The sequence below is a fragment of the Phoca vitulina genome, unplaced genomic scaffold (genome assembly GCF_004348235.1).
Source record: "Phoca vitulina isolate PV1807 unplaced genomic scaffold, GSC_HSeal_1.0 scaffold11, whole genome shotgun sequence".
In the NCBI taxonomy this organism is placed as follows: Eukaryota; Metazoa; Chordata; class Mammalia; order Carnivora; family Phocidae; genus Phoca; species Phoca vitulina.
The window spans coordinates 28,399,599-28,422,519 of NW_022589714.1; the positions used below are offsets into that span (position 1 = coordinate 28,399,599).

Genomic DNA, 22,921 nt, shown 5'->3' on the forward strand with positions numbered 1-22,921 from the left:
CAGGAACCCAGGATCACACCCGCCCCCCATCCAGCCCTCTTAACCCCAAACTCCCCAAAAAACAAAAAAAAAAAAAAAAATTTAAAAAAAAAAAAAAAAAAAGTCAGATGCTAAGAAATAATTTGATCTCTCTTTAAATTTTCTCATCAATAAAATAACAGTTTGGCTAAGTAATTTATATCCCACTTAGTTTTAGTATTCTTTGATCAATTTTAGTCATCTTCAGAGGTAGAATCCCAGACTAGCTAATTTCACATCAGACATTTTTCGTCATAGTTTTTATTTAGTTTTAAAACGAGAACACACCCTTTAGTCAGCTATTTAGACAGTAGAGAAAGTTAACCTTCAAAACTGCATGCATACTGGGCATGTTTGCATACTGTATATGCCTGATTATACGGAGAACATATAATCATGATATGATCATATAAAAATGATATCTGCCTTACCCAAGTAAAAGATCCAAAAAATTAGAGGGAGAAATTGAGTATTTATATAATGGATTTTTTTTTTATAAACACGGCTATATAATGAATGCAGTTAAATAATACAAAAAATTTACTCATATAATTATGTGTATATATTTTAATCATGTCATATAAAATATTTATATAGTGATATTCCTTGTTTTACTCTCAAAATACGTATGTGAAACTTTCAAGCTTTTTACATGCATGTTTGACATCATGTCTATTGCTGTATTTTGAGTCATATATCACAATACTACAAACCACATCATCTTCAGGTTCATCTTTGAAAAATAGCATTTTTTCAATCTGTGTATGATACTGTTATTGGAAATATCATGTTATCAAAAGCACCAGTATGTACACATTTTTTTGTTATTGTTGTTTGTTTTTAAACTTTTCTAGATGGATAAATGTTATATCCACAATGCAACTTTTGACTCTATGCTTATATAAGTGATTTTTAAGAGAGTGACTTACAAAGACAGCCAATTATTGGATTTTTCAAAACAACACACCCAGGAAGAGTTACTGAATTTCCTTGTGTGTCTTCTTTTTTCTGCCCCCTCCTTATCCTTTCCTCCCTGCACCCACCCTCATTCTGCTCCTTCCCTTATCATTGTTCTTCCTCCTTTCTCCTTTAGTTGTAACCAATTCTATTGCTAACATCTCTAAGCATCCCCAAATAACCTTGACTCAGGTCGTTTGATCGTAATGTGCCTCCCCAAATAATACTTTCCCAAACTTCACAGGTCAAAATTAAGTAATTTAGAGCCATCTGTGTTATGACACACCATGTAAAAATTCACCTATAATTTGCCTCTCATTTAGATAGATATTCAGATTATATTACATTTGGTCTTTACAAAATCTTTTAAGGCAGGGGTTACCATACTATATTTTAAACATTATGGAAACTGAGACTGAGGACTTCCTTAATTATTCAAGCTCTGTCTGATCCCCAAATCCTTTTTATCATTACATTACATTGATATTTACATAAAGGTGGTAAGATAAATTTTAGCTCTCCTGTTGTCACATTCTTAAATATGTAACTTCAATTTTCTCATTCCATCAATCTATATTTTCGAGTTGTAAGTATGATGACAATTCAAAGTTTGTTGAATTTTGGCTCCTGCTGTTTAGTCCTTAGTGAAATACCCATGCTTCCTACCCTTCTAGTATTTTCAGACTCCTAAGGCACATATACAAAACTCTTTCCTCTCTCAGTAAAATGTAAAGCACCTTTCCAAATCAGTATCTACAGTCTACCAATTTCCCATGCCTAGACATGTTTAAGCCTCTGGTCATGATTAAAGTAAGATCTGCACAAATGTGTTTGTACCAAACTCTAAATGTGTGTATGTATGTATCTATCTATATACATATTATTCACCTTTGAGTAACTATTTTTAATATATTTATATATTTCACATGCAAGAAGTGTATATGTATGCTACAAATCTTTTATCTATTACATATAACTGTATTTAACAACTGCATGATGATTTCATTTAGCTGTATAAGAAATTATTATGCTGATTTATATCATAGTCTAGACAAATATTCAAATTCTTTCTGAAAAAGAAAGATACAAATTTTAGTGATTATGAATTATTTTAATCAATATAAGTTTACTTTCACATATTTGTTTTTGAAAACATTTCAATGTTGATAATTGCTATAATGTAAACAAACACAGAACATTCACATCCAGGATGATTTCTGCCTGTAAAAAAATATTTTAAAATAGTGTTATGGGTTGGATTGTACTCCCCTCTTTCCCCCAATCCATATATTGAAGTCTGAGCCTCCAGGATCTCAGCATGTGACCTTATTTGGAGATAGGGTCTCTAAAGAGATAATTAAATTAAAATGAGGCAATTAGGGTGTCCTTATAAAAAGGGAAATTTGGACACAGAGACACACACAGAGGGAAGATTATATGAAAGACACAAGGAAAAGATGACCAACTATAAGAGGAGACAGGCCTAGAACAGATACTTCCCTCATAGCTCTCAAAGGAACCAGCCCTACCAACACCTTGATTTGGACTTCCAGCCTCCAGAACTGTGAGACAATAAATTTCTGTTGTTTAAGCCACCCAGTCTATGGTACTTTGTTATGGCAGCCTTAGAAAGCTAACACAATACCATTGTGAAATATTTGCTTATACACATCCATGTAAATGGACTTTATTGCCTTTGCTGGAATGCAGATTTTAATTTTAGTTTCATTATTATGATTATAAACAATATACAGAAATTTTATTATGGATTTATTTCTGCTACAAATAAATATATTTTTCTGCATATATATTTTCTCTCTACTGCATTCCTTTTAAATGAATTAATATTTTAAAATAACTTTTATTAGATATTTCAAGAATTCCAATAAAAATGTCAGGTAAAAATAGTAAGATGGGGCAACATTAACAGGTTTATTTTATACTGTTCGTAGGACATAGTATTTCTACTATTTCCAGTGATTTAAGTTCCATTTTTAGTGGAGTGATTTTGTACTTCAAAAGAAATCGCATCTAATTTTCTACAGAACGGGTAGGGATTTATTTTTAAGAGACTGCTATGAAAGGTATTACATGAGTGAAAATCGCAGAATTGTTACCATTGTGTTGATTAATAATAGACTTGATTCTTCCAAAGTGTATTCTGTTGTCTGTAGGTAATGCAGAAGAGCTTCTAGAAAAGGAGAGAGGAAAAATTAAAGAATAGCAATTATCAGTCAAAAATAAAATAGCTTTGCTCAGGAATAGGAACCCATGGAGCTTATGAAAGCAATTGAAACTTCAAAATTTTTCAGAGGGGTAACTAGAAATATATGGATTTTTCAAACCCTACCATCTGCCTTGATTTACCTTCCAATGAATTGAAAGTTGCATCTCTGAAATTCAGATATTTAGGGCTTGCTTGAATCCTCTGGCTGATGCTTTTTCTAAATATAGCCATTAAAATTGAAACCATTTTCTTCACAGACATGCTTGAAAATTTGGGTATTTGAATGTGGATAGTTTGGGGATATTTTTCTGGAAAAATAGCATAATTTAAAAATAATAGAAAATATTACCTGGATAACTACCTAAAGACATTTGTTACTTAGTGGAAATTGTTCTCAAATTTTACCTCTTTGTTCTTTTTTGTTCTTCAAATGTTTGTTTATTTCATGCCAAGGTGGTGGCATTATAAACTCTGCAGAGCTTAGTAGAACATTTATGCCATATTTCAAATTGAAAGCAGGCTTGACAGCAGGGTAGGACTTGAGTATTTCCCAAGCTACAGGGTGACTCCTTCTGTTTCAGAAGCCGATAATGTGATTAAATTATTCCAATAGTATAGCTTCAAAGATACTCACCAAATATCTCAAGAATTTAAGGATAATTTGTATTTTCTCAGATTCTGTTTACTTGATGAGTTTTCCAAGTTAGGAAGAAGAGGGAGAATTGGATTGATATCCCATCACACTATGAATATAATGGGTCCTTAAAATCCAAGTGAGAACTAGTGGAATATTTTCATTGCATTGTAGTATATGCTTGCCATATGTCTTCAGTATCTCAAACTGAGTCCCGTATTAGATATGAAAAGATGTCTGTACCCCTCCTTTTGGTAAACATTATGATTAAATTGTGAAAGAGAATGAAAGTTGCATCCTTGGGACTAGGGTAGCTGGATGATTTAAATAATCATAATTTTAACTTTTATTTTAAAGAATGAAATAAATCAAGTTGAAATTTTAACTTCTCTAGGTTAGTGAAAGAATGAATTTTATTTTATTTTAACTTCTCTAGGTTAGTGAAAGAATGAAATAAATCAAGTTGAAATAAAAAAATGAAGATGCAGCTTCTAAAACATTGAGAATCTTCACTTCTGTTAAAAATAATTAAAATTTTCAATGATAATAGAGTATTTTTCTTAAGAAATAATATATATACATAATTGGGTTTTACTCAAAATTTGCTTTTTACATTTTGTAAGCCACCTTTGAAGTGACTTGTGTGATGCAACTAGATGGCAAATGCAGAACAGTATTTAACATGGCTGATTATGACATAGCTTTGCCTTTCCTCATATAAATAATATGGTCTTACCCAGATTCAGCACAGGATCAAACGTCATAAAAATGCATAATAGTATATTTCTGTGCTACTTTGAAAAAGAGCTGTTGTAAGGATGAAATGTCCGACATACGTAACTTTTAGATCAGAAGCTGCCTGTAGTAAGGAAATAATAAATAAAAAGCAGTTCACTATAATTCAACAAATGTTCATACATTTGGAAATTTAATTGCTAAAGTTAAGATTGATAAATGTTAATCACAGTGACACTGTGGAGAGTATTCCAAAACATACACTTTCATAATCATAGCCATTACTGTCCCCAGGTGTCTTATGCCTGCAGAAGATGTTAAAGCAAGTCAGGGAGCATCTGCTGCTCCATTCATGGGATTCATCCTTTAATCCAATGGTGCAGTCTGAGAGCCTCTCTTGGCCTTTGGTATCCATAAAATAATTATATAATCAAAATGGAAAATGAAATAAAAAATAAAAATATATATTATATAATGGAAAAAAACCCCAAGTATAATGAAAATGAAAAATAAGGGAAAACTATCTCTAAAGCAGATGCTTGCATCACATCCTGCCCGTCCCTGCTCTGTTCCTTCGACAATCCACATTCATCCAAATTAGAGTAGCTACTTTCCCTTCCATTTCTACCCAGTTTAACCCTTGCTAGTGCACTTGCCAGGGAAGGCTACTTACTGACAGGGGTTTCAGGGAACACTGATTATCAGAGCCCAAATCTAGACCACTAAGTCAGTTTGTAAAGGCCAGCGAAGAGCAGGAAAATGGAAATTACTTTCAGCTATTACTAATCTGCACCAGATTTGGGTTGGAGGCCAACAATAAAAGGCTCTGTATCTTATTACTCATCACTTGAGTCCCTTGTTCCCCTTGTTCTTTAATTAACTTTTGTTATTTTTTTAACTTTTGTTATTTTAAAGAGTGCTTTTGGAATGTTTTCACTTAAGTATAGGAAATGATGATCTTTGTTCACACTTTTAACTTTTTTGTTGTTGTTCTGTTTCTCCTTAGGGATGCAGATCTGTTCCTGTTAGACACAAGGAAAGCCCAAGCTTTAGATGTGGGTTGGCTTGTCTTTGATATCACTGTGACCAGCAATCATTGGGTAATTAATCCACAGAATAATTTGGGTTTACAACTCTGTGCAGAAACAGGAGATGGTAAGCAATGAATTTCAAATATTTCTTTTGTGGCGTTAGTTTTGACACATTAAGAGTTACAGCTTTCTATATAATTTAACCAAGATAGAATACAATGTTTTATACTTATGATGTGCAAGGTAGCACCTGCCATAGGATAGTGCAATATGTTAATTAGTTAATTGATTTGTAAACGTATTTTCCCAACACACGTTTATTTTGAGGCTCTGTAGTGGGGATGGAGGGGTAAAGAAGAATTAGATATTGTTTCTGGATCTCAAGAAGTTTTTAATCTAGTATTGAAGACGTGTACACAAACAAGTAGCACTACTGTAATATAATAATTCCAAAAGAAAGCTATATACAAAGTGCTATGGATCTATGTCTTGATTATGATGGTAGTTATACAACTATTTAGTTTGTAAGAATTTATAAGCTGTACATTGAAATAAATGTTATTATATGTAAAAGATATCTCAAAATGACTAAAAATAACAAAGATATATATGTATATATATTATATGTATACGGTGGTGTTAGGGAAACAGACAGAGGAGTTATTAATAATACAAAGGGAGAAGGGAAGATGGAGATAGAACAAAAGAGGCACAAAGTACTGCAGAAAATAAACATCGTTAGGTCTTAACATATTCCAATATTTGGTCAAAGACAACAGCTCCAGAAACACCTGTTGGGTGGGAGGGTCTGTAGGAAATCTTCATTTTGAAGAAGCTCCAGAAATTATTGTGCTCCCAAGTATTCATTGAGCACCAGTGTGTGGTATGCTTGGCTAGATGCTGGAGATAAAACGGTAAGCAAGTGCAGAAATCACCTCGTGAGGCTTGCAGTTGAGTGAGGCTCAGGTAGTGATCACATAGATATATTAGTGAATGGGTGATACTGCATACTGAGAAGAGCCCAATGGATTTACAAGTATAGATCAGTGAGTGAGTCTAAACTACAGTCTTAAAGATCAGGAAGATGTGATTAGGGGAAAAAGTCAGGGGCAGGCCTTTCAGACAAATGCAACAGAATTGACCAAGACTGCGGTAAAAGGGGCCTTTGCACATTCCAGCAGGAGGCCAGGGAAGCCCAGGCCAATTTATTCAGAATCTTGTCGTCCTTTGATCACTCAAAGAGTCCAAAAATTTTAAATCCAAATCTGGACTTTCAAGTCATGTAAAATTATATTTGTCATGATAAGAGGATAGAACATAATTTATTTAATGATTTGTTAGTACTTTTTACATATTTAGATGTAGACCAAGTGGGCTAATGTTGTGCTCTTGCACCACACCCTGCGAATGTGAGGGCCAGGCACAGGGAGGGTAGTTTATAAAGGGATGATTAATTAGAGGGTGTGCCTTATTTAAGCTTTACTGCCTTTAGTTTTCTGCAGGCTCAGGCAATAGACACATTAGCCCTAGAGTTTGCCCTACTCAGTCCTCTGCTATATTACACTAAAGTCTTGCTTAAAAAATACAGAGTTAAGTAGAAGTTAGGTCTGACTTGGATCTCTTGCAAGGGCATTTATTGCTATAAGCAATAGGACTTCAGAGTGACATTGTTTTACCTATATAACCAGATTTACAGCCTAAGAATAATATTATAACCAATGTTGGTACTCCAAGGATTGCATATATGAAATGAGGCTGACAGGTACAAATTAAATTTATTACAGAGTTCATCTAGTGAAAGTTTCACGCTTCAGATCTTGATCTAGAAAAAGAGTTCTTAGTGTTATTGACCAGTTTCAGGCATTTTCCCACTAAATCTAGACTTTTCCATAGATTTTAATAACAATGCTGAATTTTAATATTTTTAATGAACAATTCAAATACTTTGAATTATAGGCTATTTTCCAATTATGGCTTTGAGATTAACATTAAGGATTTTCAGAGTTCAAGCATTATAAATGTAGATGGAGAAAAGCCCATATTTAAATAATCTTGCAGGAATTCTTACAATGTTAAACTACTGTACATTTATGGTCAGAAATGTGACTGGGAAATCAGCACTGTGGGGGTGAGCCGTCGTTTCTTCCCTGGTATGTGGCCCAAAGAAGAAAAATTAAATTAGTGGTATGTGTTTCTCCCAGTCTTCTCCTTGGGGAGATGCTTGAAATGTCTAAACAGCTCAAGAGATCTATGATATATGATCAGCCTTTTCATTCCCTACCCACTCACACCCCACTTGAAAATTCTGAAATTTCTCTCTTCTGTTTTTTTTTCCACTCCTTCTTCTGTATTGGTTCTCTTTGCTTTACTATCCATATAATTTGGCTTCTGTCTTGCTTTTAATTTATAGTTGACTAGTTCTTGGGAAGAGAAGGTCTCTTCCCAAGAATATTTTATATTTTGGAGTTCCCCCCTCCTCGATTTATTTCTCTTATATATATTAATTTTACTTTAAATTATTGTGGTATTATATATGGGGCTTTGTGTTTGCTTTTGAATCTAAAATAAATATTTCACTTTTTTCAAAGGCTCCCCAATCTTTTATTTAAGAGTTAGGTTACCTATAGCCTTTGTTACTTTTCTTTATCTCTTTAATATTGTATAATATGAAAATATTAAAATGGTTAAATGTGCTAGGCAAGCTGGCTTTGTGCATTTAAGCAATACTTAAAACACATTTTCACCAGAGCTGGAGCATATTTGGTCTTGAGAAATAAAGTGACCCTCCTGGCACCTTAGTTTTATTAAATGCAACCTCACGGAGAGTCTACTTGTGACATTTCTCTATTAATATGGATAACCAGGTGCTTCAGCTTATTATTGCTTCATTCATTACTACTGCTGATGTTCTCAACATGATACTGCGATATTGCTTCAAACAGAGCAAACAAACTATCTTTAATTTGCAATAATGGATTCTGCATACATTTACTTTTCAGCAAAAGTAATTGGTAGTCATGACTGGATGATACTCAGGAAAGTTTGCTTTCAAATTCATTTGTGGATTATCTACTTATTCACTTGTTTGACATAAAATTATTGAGTACCTATACAGGGAAGACAACATGTTATAGGGCAATATAATCTGGGAGACAGACATAGGTAGCTAATTTTAGAAAAAGTCAAGTGCCCTAAATGCTAAAAACAGTGATATCATCAAGACACTCTAGGAAAATGGAAGAGAGAGGATTAATTCCAGATAGGACAGAGCCAAAAGTTCTGTGGTTCGGGTAACTTTTAAGCCAGGTCAGTTGAATAAGATTCAAAGAAATGGAGGTGAGAAGAGAGGGAGTTGTGAGAGTATGTGGAGTGGTGGTGAGAACAGGAAGGGAGAATTCATTCCTGAATGACGAAACACTGTGAGTAAATGCAGAGAATGGCAAAATGGCATTGTATAGTCTGGAAAAAGTCAATAGTTCAGAGTTGGCTAGGACAATATTCATGTCTAAAATGTGACTGCAGATGCTATTAGGAAAGTGATTTGGAGGCAAATCATGGAGGGAAAATGAAATCTCACTTATGTATAATATGTTCTTGTTGCTTGATCACACGTCATAAAAGAACCAGGCCTGCTGCTTTAATCAATCACAGCAACACCATAGTGATTACATGTTTGAATGAATGTCAGTTTCATGAGGTCATAGGATGTGTATTGCTCCTTCACAGTTGCACCCTCTGTGCTTGGTACAATGAAGGTTGTGGGTAGGTATTAGAAACATGTCTTGAATGATCACTGAATGAGTTTTCGACTTAAAAGACTTTTATACGCCACCTGCCACTGAACACGTTACTCCTAAGAAGACATTCCAAAGTGTAACTTTTGGGTGATTATTAACCAAATCAGTTTGGTGTAACTCAGGGGCAGAATTTTGTACCCATCTCACAGTACAGTAGTTAAAATGGTTTCAGTTATAAGGTGAGGAGAAAATCAATGATGTATATTATTAAATTTTTATTATCCTGCTCCTGCAAAAAAAAAAAAAAGAAAAAAAGGAAAGAGGCTGAAGTATATAGTTTGGAAATCAAAAGATTGCTGAAATCAAAGGTAGCATTATGATTCCTCAGAGGAACTGTGAAAACTATGTCAGTTTATGAAATACTCTTTTTAGAAATTTACAAATGAACTGCTGTGGATTTGGCAGGAGAGTTTAAGGATATTTTATTGATTCTTTTTCATACAGAATAATTCTCCAAACTCCACATGTTTGTTTCAGCAAAATAAAGCAAACATATGAGCAGGCTAACAAAAAAGAAACACTGCTGCTTCTTAATGGTCAAATCTAGAGATTCCAGACAAGTGGTTGGATCCACTTGTGCAAAATCAGTTTCAAAGTTCTCAAGCATTCTCTCATGGTGGTTACTAAATCTCTGTGATAAGATAGGTACTCTTTTTTAAATAGCAAATGAGGGGTGCCTAGGTGGCTCAGTCATTAAGCGTCTGCCTTCAGCTCAGGTCATGATCCCAGGGGCCTGGGATCAAGCCCTACATCGGGCTCCCTGCTCGGTGGGAAGCCTGCTTCTCCCTCTCCCACTCCCCCTTGCTTGTGTTCCCTCTCTCACTGTCTCTCTCTCTGTCAAAAAATAAAATCTTTAAAAATAAATAAATAAATAAATAGCAAATGAGTAGGCTTAGGTCTGGTTTATAATTTATTGTAAGATTTTCAGCTCACCAAATTATTAAAAAATACATTAATTGTCTGACTTATTAGGTCTTTATTAAGATTGTTGATAAATCTATGGTATCATTATCCTTTGTACATATATACGTACAGTTTATTACACAGATAGCAATTTAACTGAGATTTTAAGACTTAGAGTTTCCCTCCAAACACTATAATTTCCCACTGTTTGATGCTTTATATAGTTTAAACCTTCCAAGTAAATTAATTCTTTTTTCAAACTTGGGTTTATAGAATAATTTAGAGATGGAAAAACAAAGAGAGTATTTTTGGGTTCATTAGGATGTCTTTTAAAAGATCCTATGTTTTCAGACATTTTAGGTTTGGCAATACTCAGAATGAATTTTGCCAATGACTTTTTTCCCTTTCTATTCAAACCCACTTATACGTCAAAGAAAATTCAATCCGTATGTTTCTGATTCATTTGTATTCAAGTCATCAAAATGTTGTTTTGTCAGAGTATTGTTTAATGTCCAAGAAACATTATAAAGTTCTTTTTTTAAATAAGATGCTAATATCCATTTTTCTTCGAATGAAGTTGTGGCATAATCTCCAAGTGTATCAAGGTAAAAATTCAGATTTATAGATAGAGATTTCAAAGTTTCACTAAATTTTGTAGCCAAATCAAGAAAACAGATTTCAGAGGTATTAAACTCTCAATTTAAATTCCATTGTAATTGATGCTTAAATATAAGATAAAGAAATTTATAGTTATTGCTACAGATAAGAGAATTTAAAGTTTTGATTCTTATCTTTTTTGATATTTAATTTAAATAAGGAGGGTAAATAAAGAGAACAAATAGCTCCATTCTGGAAATATAAATTCTAAGAAGAAATCATTAGGAAAACTAGATTCAAATCTTGGTTCTGACAAAGTAGCTCATATTTTAGCCATAGCATTAATAAAATGTGTAATAGTAATTACTTCCAAGGACAGTGTGATGCTGTATTAGGTGATGGTACCTGGCACATGGTAAGACAGCAATAAAAAGTCCTTATGCTGAATATCAGGATGAGAGAATGCACAGAGACTTTGCACTTACTCCAGGGGGCACTCCATTTAACTTAGGATAGATTTTGTTTGTTTGTTTGTTTGTTTTTACTAAGGAGGTTGTACAGATGATTGGATGATTTAAGGGAGTTTTAGATAATGACAGTCCACTGGAAAAAGGTAAGATTATTGATATGTTCTTAAACTTTGAGTTAGCAGCATAGTGTATAGACAGCTATGTTATTATGCTGCTCATGTCTAATAACTTTGGCTGATAAAGTGATTATTGGTAGGAAACTTTTAAATATATTCCAGTCTGGGGTATGAAGTCAATAGAGGTGAATGCTCAGAGATATGCATCATGACTAATTGATTGCTTGTATTGGTTATATATTCATAGGTACCAGAGATTATCAAATTATTAGTACTTAATATAGTAGCTTTCTTGAGTCCCAATCATCTTATTCTTAGAAAATATAGATATTTAGGGAATAACTAATTGCCTCAATGAAAATAAGGGAAACAAGCTTTTTGTCACTTGATAGGCTTATACATATAGGGATAACTGATTAAAGGCTGGCCTATATTACCATCAGAAAACATTTCCAAGGGTGCCTGGGTGGCTCAGTTGGTTAAGCATTCGACTCTTGATTTCGGTTCAGGTCATGATCTCAGGGTCCTGAGATCGAGTCCTGCCTCTGGCTTTGCACTTGGCACTGAGTATGCTTGAGATTCTCTCTCTCCCTCTCCCCCATCCCTCCCCCTGGCTCGTGCACGCTCTCTCTCTAAAATAAATAAACAAATCTTTAAAAAAAAAAAGAAAAAAGAAAAAATTTCCAACCCAAAGATGCTTCAGTATAAATTACTAGTATTTGGCTTCATGAGCCTATTAGCATCAAGATGGGTTCTTACAAAGAATGTAGAATTACAAGCAGTATTTTAATGTTTGTAGAACATGTGGCTAAAGAAATATTGGTAGTCTTTGCTAAAGAGTCTTTTCTAAATATGTTATGCTGATATTTATAGCACATTGCATAAAATCCCCACTATATAAATGCCATTTTCTATAAAATAATCGGAAGATGGAAGATATGAATTCATTGGAAGAACATCAGAGAAGATCTTCCTGGAAAGTCAAGGAAGCAAACCATTGTAACAGTTGCCTCTTCTCAGATTACAACCCATGCTGGTTAGCAGCTGTATTTCCCAGACATTGTAAAGGGGCAAAATTAGAGCATTTTTTTCTGCTTGTTAGTACACAAGTGTTTTCTCTGTTCTATTTTTAGAAATTACACATATCAGAGCTTTTCTAAAAGCACAATTTAATCTATTATTTTCACCAACGTTATTGTGCAAACTTAAAAAAAAAACACATTGACTTTAGTTATCAGTACTACTAGATTGAAAATGGGTATTTTTGAACTTTTAGTACCCAGGGTTCCAACTTGTGGGGGTTTTTGTTGCTGTTGTTCACTGCTGGAAATTGACAGCTGCTCCATCTACATTAATAATAAGGAATGGAATTAGTCATTTTTTCTGCAGCCTCGAGATGTGTGCTAATTGCTAATTTTCCTTACTAAGTGCAGAATAATTTAACATACCGATAAAAATTGTCTTCCAAATTGCAGTATCCTGCAATTTCTTTTAAATATGCTGTGTTAAAAAATTGGATTTTTAAAAAATTCCATGACATCTTTTGAATTACAGAGTATATATTCCTTTTTTTTTTTTGCTTTTCAAACTTTTTATTTTTTAATTTTTTATGTTTAAATTCAATTAATTAACATATAATGTATTATTAGTTTTAGAGGTAGAGGTCAGTGATTCATCAGTCTTATACAATACCCAGTGCTCATTACATCACATGCCCTCCTTAATGTCCATCACCCAGTAATCCCATCCTCCCCCACCCTCCTCCTCTCCAGCAACCCTTAGTTCATCTCCTATAGTTAAGAGTCTCTTACGGTTTGTTTCTCTCTCTGATTTTGTCTTGTTTTATTTTTTCCTCTCTTCCCCTATGATCCTCTGTTTTGTTTCTTAAATTCCACATATGAGTGAGATCATATGATAATTGTCTTTCTCTGATTGACTTATTTCACTTAGCATAATACCCTCTAGTTCCATCCAGAATATATATTCCTAATTAGAAAAATATATCTCAGTCCTCATGTCACTATATATTAAACAAATGTACAAGCTACTAACTTGAGATTCGTTTACCTTTATCGAATGCGAGCATGTTTATGTGAGACAGATGAAGAGTTCTTAATGTAATATCTGCTTAAATTTCATGTCCTGGAATCTGCTATTTTTAAATGGAAGTATTTGGTTAAATAAGTTTGTTGTGTTACCCTTAGGATTCCTAAGACAGTCGTTTTTACCTCAGAGGAAAAATCTCCAAATTAAGTCCCTGTGTTGTCAGATGGCTATTTATCTGTGCCAAGGGTCAGATGATCTATGTGGTTAGTTAATCTGAATATCAGCTGACATAGTGCTAATAAGTAGCAGAAGAAATTCAGAGATCAAGGGTGATATTTTTCTTTTTGTCCGGCTGTTTTGACTACAGTTCCCCATTATTTATCTAAGTTCAAAAAGCTGAATTATGTCCACTTATCAGAGGATCTTTTAAACATTTTGAGATTTGATAATATCCTCTTCCCTTATCTGAACTTTATCTTATAAAGCAATTAAGTCATTTTTGTTCATAAAACCATATGGCTCCTTTTTGCTGAATTTATGATGATGACAGTTGGTTTCAAATAAATAAATGAGTCTCCACATCCAAGAAACTGCAAGAATCACGTATCTTGCTAAGTGTTCTGAAAATAAGAAGGAACGTGTACGCCTATGATTTGTTCTAGGTAAATATTAGTATAAATGAAGTAGTTCTTTATGTACTGTTTAATGTTAAGGGTAATTAGAGCATACTTGCTTGACTTTTAGATGAATATTTAAGAATAAATTAGGAAGATCGTTGAAGAATAGTTAACTTCAAATACTTAAATAAATAAATAAGTAATATTGAACTTCTACCCCACAGTCCAGAAATGAAATCAATGTGGGAAGATAAAAAAAGGCAGATTTAGGTACAAGGAAAGAAGTGCCTAATAAATGAAAGTTGATGGCTGTGGAATTATTTGTACTGTGAGGGAATGAGCTAGATGTAACTGGAAGAATTTGCCATTTATTTGCCATTTTCTCTAGGCATCATTATATTGCATGAGATAATTTATCAGGTAATTGTAATTTATGAGCCTACATTTATACTTTAAGCTTTATACATATATAAATATTATATTCAGAGAGGGTGCAGTGAATAGAAATGTACCATCTTAAAGGAGCTTGGTATTAAATAGTTACATTCAAACCAAAACTCAAGATATATAAAATCAGAGATGGAGAAACTGGTAAAAGAAGCAAGAAATGTTAGACATCTCATGAACTTTCTTTTGGGGTAAGTGCATGTGTGTGTGTGTGAATGTGTGTGTGTGTGTGTGTGTGTGTGTGTGTGTAGGGAAAATAATCATAAACACATTCTCAAGGAGTCATGGGAGGAATCAGATATAAGTTCATAGTTGATAATCTATAATTATTAGTTTCTAGAGTGCTCTTGTGACAGAATTTAGAAGGATTATACTTTCTTTTACTTTAAGGGCCACAGTAACATTTTCAGTATTGTAATAAAACATAAAACTTAATCTAAATTTTTCTAGAATATTTTCTTTAAAGTGGCTTCTGTTTCTATCATAGTTCTATAGAATTTCTGTAAAATTTCAAAAATATTAAAACATAAATTAATCTATGGCAATGTATTAGTTTCTAAAAATCATTCTTTTAATGAAGCCATGGAGAGATATTTATAAGATGGCTAAAAGAAACAACTGCATTGGTCATTTTATGTGAATGATTCAGAAAGTTTCCATTGAGAAGAATTCCTGTATCTTTATGGTAAAAATGACTAGATGTCTACTGAAAATAAATATGACATAGATTTCCCTTGGGGCTTAAAATCAGTATTGTTAATTTTCCAAACCCATGTAGACTGTGACCTATGGGTTTTCTAACTCGTGTAATGTCTTAAAGCACATCAGAGAACATAAATCTTTCCTGTATGCTGTAGATTTTTGCTATTTTCCCACTGCATAGAAATGAGCAAAAACATCAATATGCCTTTCATGGCTAGAGTAACTAAACATAAATATTGGAGCACTGGTAAATTTGTACTTTGTTCAACCCAAGACCTTACTAATTCTCTTATTAGTCATGTACAGTTTTCATAAATACTTCATGTATTTTCCAACTCACTCTATTTATCAAAATTTACTTTCTGTCTATATAAAGACTCTGCTTTTTTGATACCCTGATTTTCGCAGTGTTTTTTTTTACCAACATCAATTATTCTTCCATGCTAATATTTCATATTTTTTAGTTCTTTATGATTAATCTAACTTTTACTTCCTAGATACATCTTTAGTTCATTCTAAATAAGTATTCGAGCCATGTGTTTGCTGTGATGGTCAATTGCAATAATATTAATAACTAATGGAAACTTAACATTTACTGAGAGCTTACTAAATGCCAGGCATTTTGCTAGCTCTTTAAATGGAATGTCTACTTTATCTTCATGATTATCCTATTTTGTACATGAGGAAACTCAGCCTTCGAAAGTTCAAGAATTTTGCCCATGAATCTAACGATGATTTATTTCCAGAGCCAGCTCTAATATACTATGGCTCTCACAAATTATATGAATTTTGTACAAATTCCAAACTGAAAAAAATAAATGTATTTTTAGAATTTCCAAATTAAAAAAACGCTATTAATAGTGATTGTTATGGGACAAAATTGAACTTTATGTTGGATCTGTTGGGAATTGCCTTTGGGTTTTTGTATTTTCTGTCTGGAATTAAACTGTGATCTGGCCTACAAAATGTAACAGCATTTTAAACATATTTTTTGTTTTCTAAATCTAACTACTTCAGCATTTCTTTCAGCCCCTTACATGATTATAGTTAATTTGACACACTCATAAATTGAGAAGGTAACTTTTCCTCTGCCAGTGATTCACTTCAACATGTAATTAAATTTAGCCGAATTTAATCTCTTTATTTTGAATTTAATAATGAACATCCCTTTCCCTTGCATGCTATGTCTTTCACTAATGTATTTTGATAGGTTCTCCTCCCATTTTCTCTCCCTTAGTCCATATTCCCCATCATGGAATCTTCGTATCTACCTCCCTCACTGCCCTTTTTAAGTGCCAGCTTGTGCTCAGGTTTGTGGTTGGAGGCAGGGTGCAGCAAAAGGACCCTGAGGCCAGTCAAGCATGCAGTTTCCAAATTTCATTCATTTATTATTTTACAAAAAATCAGTGTGAAGTTAATCCTTTCTTCCATCTCACCTTCCCACCTTCCAGCATCAAAGCTGACTGTGAGTTGGTATTGTTTCAACCCTAAAGAGATCTTGGACTACCTGAATTGTGTTTTGGGAGCAACACATTGGGGTAATTCTTTCCTAAAAAATTTGAAAAAAAAAATCCTCTGGCAATGAAACACGTTTTTAATTGTTCATTGTGTTCGGTTTTGTTTTTTTTTTTCCCTATAAGCAGAGCTTAATTGGGTGAACTGCTTTTCTAAAAACCTTGTATTTTGAGCAAAATGTTTAGAATGTATAGATCCTTTTGTTCTGATGGAAATGAAGAATCATGATTCTGATATCTTTTAAAATATTTATGTCTTTTTTTGATATCTAGATTATATTTTTTTCTCTGATCAGTACCCTGAATGGGCCTCTCGTAGCCTAATTTAGTCTTGTATAATGATTCGTAGAGAGAAAATAATTTTCCTTTATAAATAGATGTTGATTATGGAATATATTCAGTAATAAATGGAAAACCTCGAATATGCTGTTTTACCATGTCCATTATATATACACAATGTTTGAAAACTGGGTTTTAATGGCAGTTTTCTTTAATTTATAGTATGTATGTATTTCAATGAGAGACACATGGTAAACATAATTTGCTTATCCAAATTTTAGCATCGTAACTCAAAAACATACATGAAAAAGAGTTTTGAAATCAATGATTTAAAGTAAGCAGAGACAAACAGGAGTTAGTTAGTCTTGCTTCATTATCTGGTGAAAGATGTACTTTACCATTTTTTTAGATTGCCCTTAATGAAAAGGGATATGGAAGTGTTTGGCTACATCTGTATTTCTGTTTTTGATATTCCCTAATTCAGAACAGTAACTATGGATCACCAATCTTGCCAAACAAATGCCAATGTCAGGAATATATGCCAGTTTTTGTTGTTTGTTATATTTCTGATTCTAGACTCTAATTCTGGTTTAACTAATGATCTGAGGGGTAAATATTTTCATGGTAATATTGATTTAGGGCCATGAAGAATATGAGATTCTCCTTATTCTCACCATCCATTAGAGTTAACTCTGTCTTTCCCATTGGTCTTTCCATTGTGCGTTTAACTTATCGCTGACCCATATTTCTTAAAGACATATTCAAAAATAACAGCAGGGTTGGTTTTGCATCGTAAGTGGACAACACAATGGGAAGAAAAGAGAAGTTTAGTCGCTATAAGGCATGAGCAGTCACCGTGTTCTGTGCTGCTGAGAATTCAACTTTGGCACACCTGGCGAGAGCGCATGTGTGAGAGAGGAAGACCAAAAGAGAAACAAAAGCATACGACAACCCAGAGCCCATAGTTGTGTCGCAAGAGGTGATCAAAATTTGAAAGTAGAGGCAAAATACTTTGATAGGGAAGTGACATATCCCAGCTCCTTAAAAATGCTAATTTCTCTGTAGTGTGACTAGTTTCAATTTGAGTGGAATAGAAACTGAGGAAACCACCTGCCCTTTCATGGCTGGCAAGGAGTGTTGAATCCTTAGGTTCCTGCTTACTGAGGAAAGTCCGACCTTGTTATAGCAGTAGCTATAACACTGTTCTTCCAGACACCATGTGTGTATCACTGACAGATCTGAGACGGATGGTTTTCCTCCAGTCTTCCAAAGATGGAAAGCAGAGACTCAAAACAAAGCAAGAGCCCAACCAATTTTAACAAAGGGGAAGACTATGTACTTAAAAGAATGGCATACTACTTTAGGGTTCACAAGGCTGAGTTAAAAATCTGATCCTTCTCTGAGTCTTATTTTATTCATTTTTAAAATGTAACCCTTGTCTTATTGTACGGGGTAAATATGAGGCATATGAATCTATGTCAAGAGAAGGCAGCTGTTTTGTCGTTAGAAGTACTGAATGAGCTAAGCTTCTCAATTCCCAATTTTCTTGATCCTTTGGGAGGGCATGCTTATTACTACTTTTGCGTACCAGTTATATTTATATGTGGAAGTATTCACATGATTTGTCTCTGAAGTATTATAGCTGATAGAAATATGAAAGATCTACTTAGGCCATGAAATCAGATGCTACTGCTGACTCAGGATGATCACAATGTACCACTCTTGGAACCCAGCTGTTATTTTGTATGCAGACAGCTCAGAAGGGTGTTTTTACTCTGGGGAACATCATGGCATCATGGTGGTGTGACTGGTCCTTTATGTGAGGCAGGCCAGTTTATATTCTTGCCAGAGCTAGAGACATGAGAAACTGGTGAAGAAAAGTTCTGCTTTTTTTCACTCAAACATATGTTTTATGATCCAACCTTCATATGTGAAGGAAAGAATTAAATCCCAAAAGTCTTAACTCCTTTTTTTTTTTTTTCCCAAAAGTAGACACTGATCATGGTATATGTATTAGGTATCTCAGTATCAGCCCTTCATTGCAGATTTTGGATAATACCTTTTACTCTCTTCACTCTCTCTTATTAGGTGTCAAAATTCTCTTTTCATTTTGGTGGTATGGACTAAAGATTCAAAATTTTCTTTCATTTTGGTGGTATGGACTAAAGATTCTGAAGTGGCTTATGATCATTTCACAGGTTCATTTATCAAACTGGAAAGAAAGATCAAACATTTAATGAGCCATGCTTTTCTGTCTGATTCTTTTGAATCATATATCATACAAGCTGGTAAAAAAGAATGTTTCCTTTAGACACTCATCAGTTTCCCAAGTAACTGCATTAAGTTCATTTCAAAGACCACTTTCACCCACTAGAGATAAAATGAAGTGTGAAATTAAATTATTTTCACTTGCTATCAAACAAACTAAAATGAGTTTGAATTCTAAAAGCTTTTTTCACTGATATCTTAACACATCAAAAAAGTTTCTAAAGACCTTTGGGTTGATTTCTGCTGAAACTCTGCTTTGTTATATAGTTTTACTTAAATCTATGATTTTAAAGGAAAGAAGTGCGTGTGTGTGTGTGTGCACTTTTTTATTTTAAAAATCCCATAATAACTGGAAAAAAGGCTAAAAATAATTCACTCTTTTCATGGTTTTGTGAAAAGAATGTTTCTGCTTTCTTAAAATAAATGAGGACTGTAAGAGCAACTGCTAACCAATCTTTTGGGAACATGTGACAGATGATGTCTGTAAAGCTTGTAGGGTCTCAGGGGAAAGGCGCTATATATAAAGCAAAGAGCTATGAAAAAGTAAGTGCTTATATGAAGGTAAACTGCAGTTCCTAGTTTGAGATTCATATTTCCAGCAGCTGAAAATAAGGCTTGAGTCAAAGACGTTTGTTGGGCTTGTCAAGCCTGAGACAGTAAGCTTCCTCATCTCAGAATGATGTCCCATGGAAGGAGACCGATCATTTCCATCACCTTAGTCCCACCCTTGGTGCAATAAAACACTTGAATGTTCTGGACAGCTTCCACAACTAGGCACAAACCTGGCCCTGATCCTTTAGGTTTCTTGCCCCAGGCCGTCCTTCCTGAAGTCTCATGAGCTGCAGTTCTCAACTTTTTGCATCCCCCACCTCTACCCATCACACCCTGACTCATCATGCCAATGTTTCTAACCAAACACTCTATTTTTTTCTTCTAATCCCCACCACTTTCTCAAACTGTGGGGCATTACAGTGCCTTCAACAAAATGTTTAGAAAAAATTTCAAGTCTTTAAAAAAATTTTCTTTTAAGAAAGGGAGAGGGGAAGGAGGGAGGGCAGAAAGAGAGGGAGAGGGAGAGAGAATCTTAAGCAGGCTCCATGCTCAGCATGGAGCCTGACGCAGGGCTTGATCTTACAACCCTAAGATCATGTCCTGAGCTGAAACAAGTTAACTGACTGAGCCACCCAGGCGCCCCCCAAATTTCAACTCTTTAAAAACTATCTTCCCCCTTTAAACTTCTTTAACCTTCACGCACCCCAGTCATAGAGGAAAATGGGATTCTTCTACTGCTGTGTTTCCAGGAATTGTACCCGCATTTCTTGTCTGCAGATAATTCTCAACTCCTAGTTTTATGTCACTGTGTCAGGATATGGTTCCCAATTGCCCTCCATGGATTTCAGACCTCTGATGTGTCTTCTCTCTTTCACTATCAGCCGCAGAGTCCTATCCAATTCACATACATTATGACATTTGTCCTTTCTTTTGTTTTTCATACCTTTTCATAATGAATATATAATTATAAATATATAATATTTAATATAAAATAAAGTGGTTATTTTTAATTTACTCTTTTAAATGTCAGTATAAAAAAGAGAACGGAGACATCTAGCAAAGGCATTGCACGAAGAGCCCAGTTTATTAGTCCCAGAATTACTTTGAAGAATCAAATTTCTTACTACCTTGCATTCTGAAGTTCAAAGCTTTTCTAGCAACCTCTTAACTATGAGTTTCCAGTATCACTGAAATAGTTTAAAATCCCAGCTTTTCCTTGCTTTTGTTTGAGATTATAAGCAATGTAAACCATCTTGAAAATAAGAAAGTTTTGAGCACAAACATAAAATTCTGTTTGTGATACTGCAAATCCATGTGCTTATATCTGGCAATAGGCCAGTGTTTTTACTATAAAACTAGAAACTATGGAAATGTTATCAAATTGTAACAGAGTTGAAATTTATAGCTAGATTACAACATGCTTAATTTAAGTTAATTTGAGTTAAAATATATGTGGAATTTAAATAGACAAAATTCTGTCTTCCCTATATTCCTTAAAATCTGATATAAAGATGATTTAGTCTGTATGCTGGGTAGAGAATTCTGCACATTTTAAATCATCTGTTTCTAAAAAGGGTAAAATTCCAGTATAATTTAGAGTCAGAGAAACTATAATTTAAGAGCACCAGAATCAAATTTAATCACAGATTGAAAGTAAATGCAGATCAGGGGGATATGTGGATGAGAAACAATGCACTGGTTTGTCTTCTATGAAATAGTCCATAAAGGATGCTGCAAGAGTCTTTTTTGAAATGAAGGAAAGGTAATTTAGGCACAAGTTCCATCCCAGGTGTTTTGGGTTATGCAGTCAATTACTGTGGGTTTATAGGAGAAAAAACCAAACTGGAATTTATGCAAACATCTTAGAGCGATATCAACATTTAGACTGATAAATCCTCAAATAAATGTTTTTCAAACTGTGTATTCTGCAGGGAAATTAAATGCTCATATTTGGAACCACTTATCCTTATAATATCAACACGCCTTTAAAGAGCTGCTTTATGTCAGAGCCTCCTTTAATAACGCTCTTTTTAAAGAAATAAACATTTTGAAAGTCACATTTTCCAAAGAGAATGGTCTGAAATACAAAACCAGTAGGTTTGGGATAGATCTTTTGTTTGCCACTCTATCTTCTCAATGACTGTAAATTTCAAATAGTTAGTTGTGCCCTTAGGCACATGTGAATACAATATCTCGACCCCCGTGCTTAGACAAAGGCATGAAGGTCAGAGTGGCAGGTCTGGAAGTCTCCAATCTCCAGCGTCAGTAATGACAAAATTGAGCAGGTTAGAACCCCAGCCTCAGATATTGCCCTCTTGATTTTTGTGTGAAAAGAATAATCATTTCTTTGGAAGATATCATCCTAAAGCCCATCTTTACTCACTCGGTAGTTAATAAAACTGAGAAATAATATACCCATATATTTGCTGCTCAAATTGTTTCTTTTCCCTAAACACCCTGGGGCATTGTTCTGAATTTATACATTCTGGGTTCACCTTTTTCTTAGGATGAGTCTTTCCCATGATGTTGTTCTATACTCTGTGCTTGGTGAATTAAACCTAGCGATGTCCCAGCTATGCCTAGGCATGTCTAAATCCTAAGGGGATGAAGCCTGGGTTGAAGCTCATCACCCTTCTATTTAATATTCTTTTCATTACTCAACCCCATTTCCGTTTTCATGGTATATTCAATCCTTAATCCTTATATGTCTATAAGTTTTAATTAGAAATCAAACATAAGGATCACCTTTGAAAAATAAAACCATGGTGATACACACCTACCTATAATTTTCCTAAATCAAAATGTTTTAGGTATGGCCACTTTGTACATTTGCAGTATCTAAAGCATACTGTACATTTACTAATAAAATGCAACATATTCGAATCAATTTTATAAAAGACTTACTATTTTCAATACACGCAATATAGTCTGGGTTCCTATTAACACTTTTAGCGAAAACAACTGCTCAGCCATTCAAAAGGTTCAGTTCACATAATCAGTACAGGTATATT

The 22,921-nt window shown here is 33.9% G+C and overlaps 1 protein-coding gene across 1 annotated transcript in view; it reads left to right on the forward strand.

Moving 5' to 3' along the window:
• BMP5 (bone morphogenetic protein 5) overlaps positions 1-22,921 on the forward strand; it is a 119,900-nt gene that overhangs the window by 70,042 nt on the left and 26,937 nt on the right. Inside the window, exon 3 of the mRNA XM_032409624.1 lies at positions 5,578-5,726. Within this exon, the coding sequence (XP_032265515.1) occupies positions 5,578-5,726 (149 nt within the window). The remainder of the gene's footprint in view (positions 1-5,577; positions 5,727-22,921) is intronic.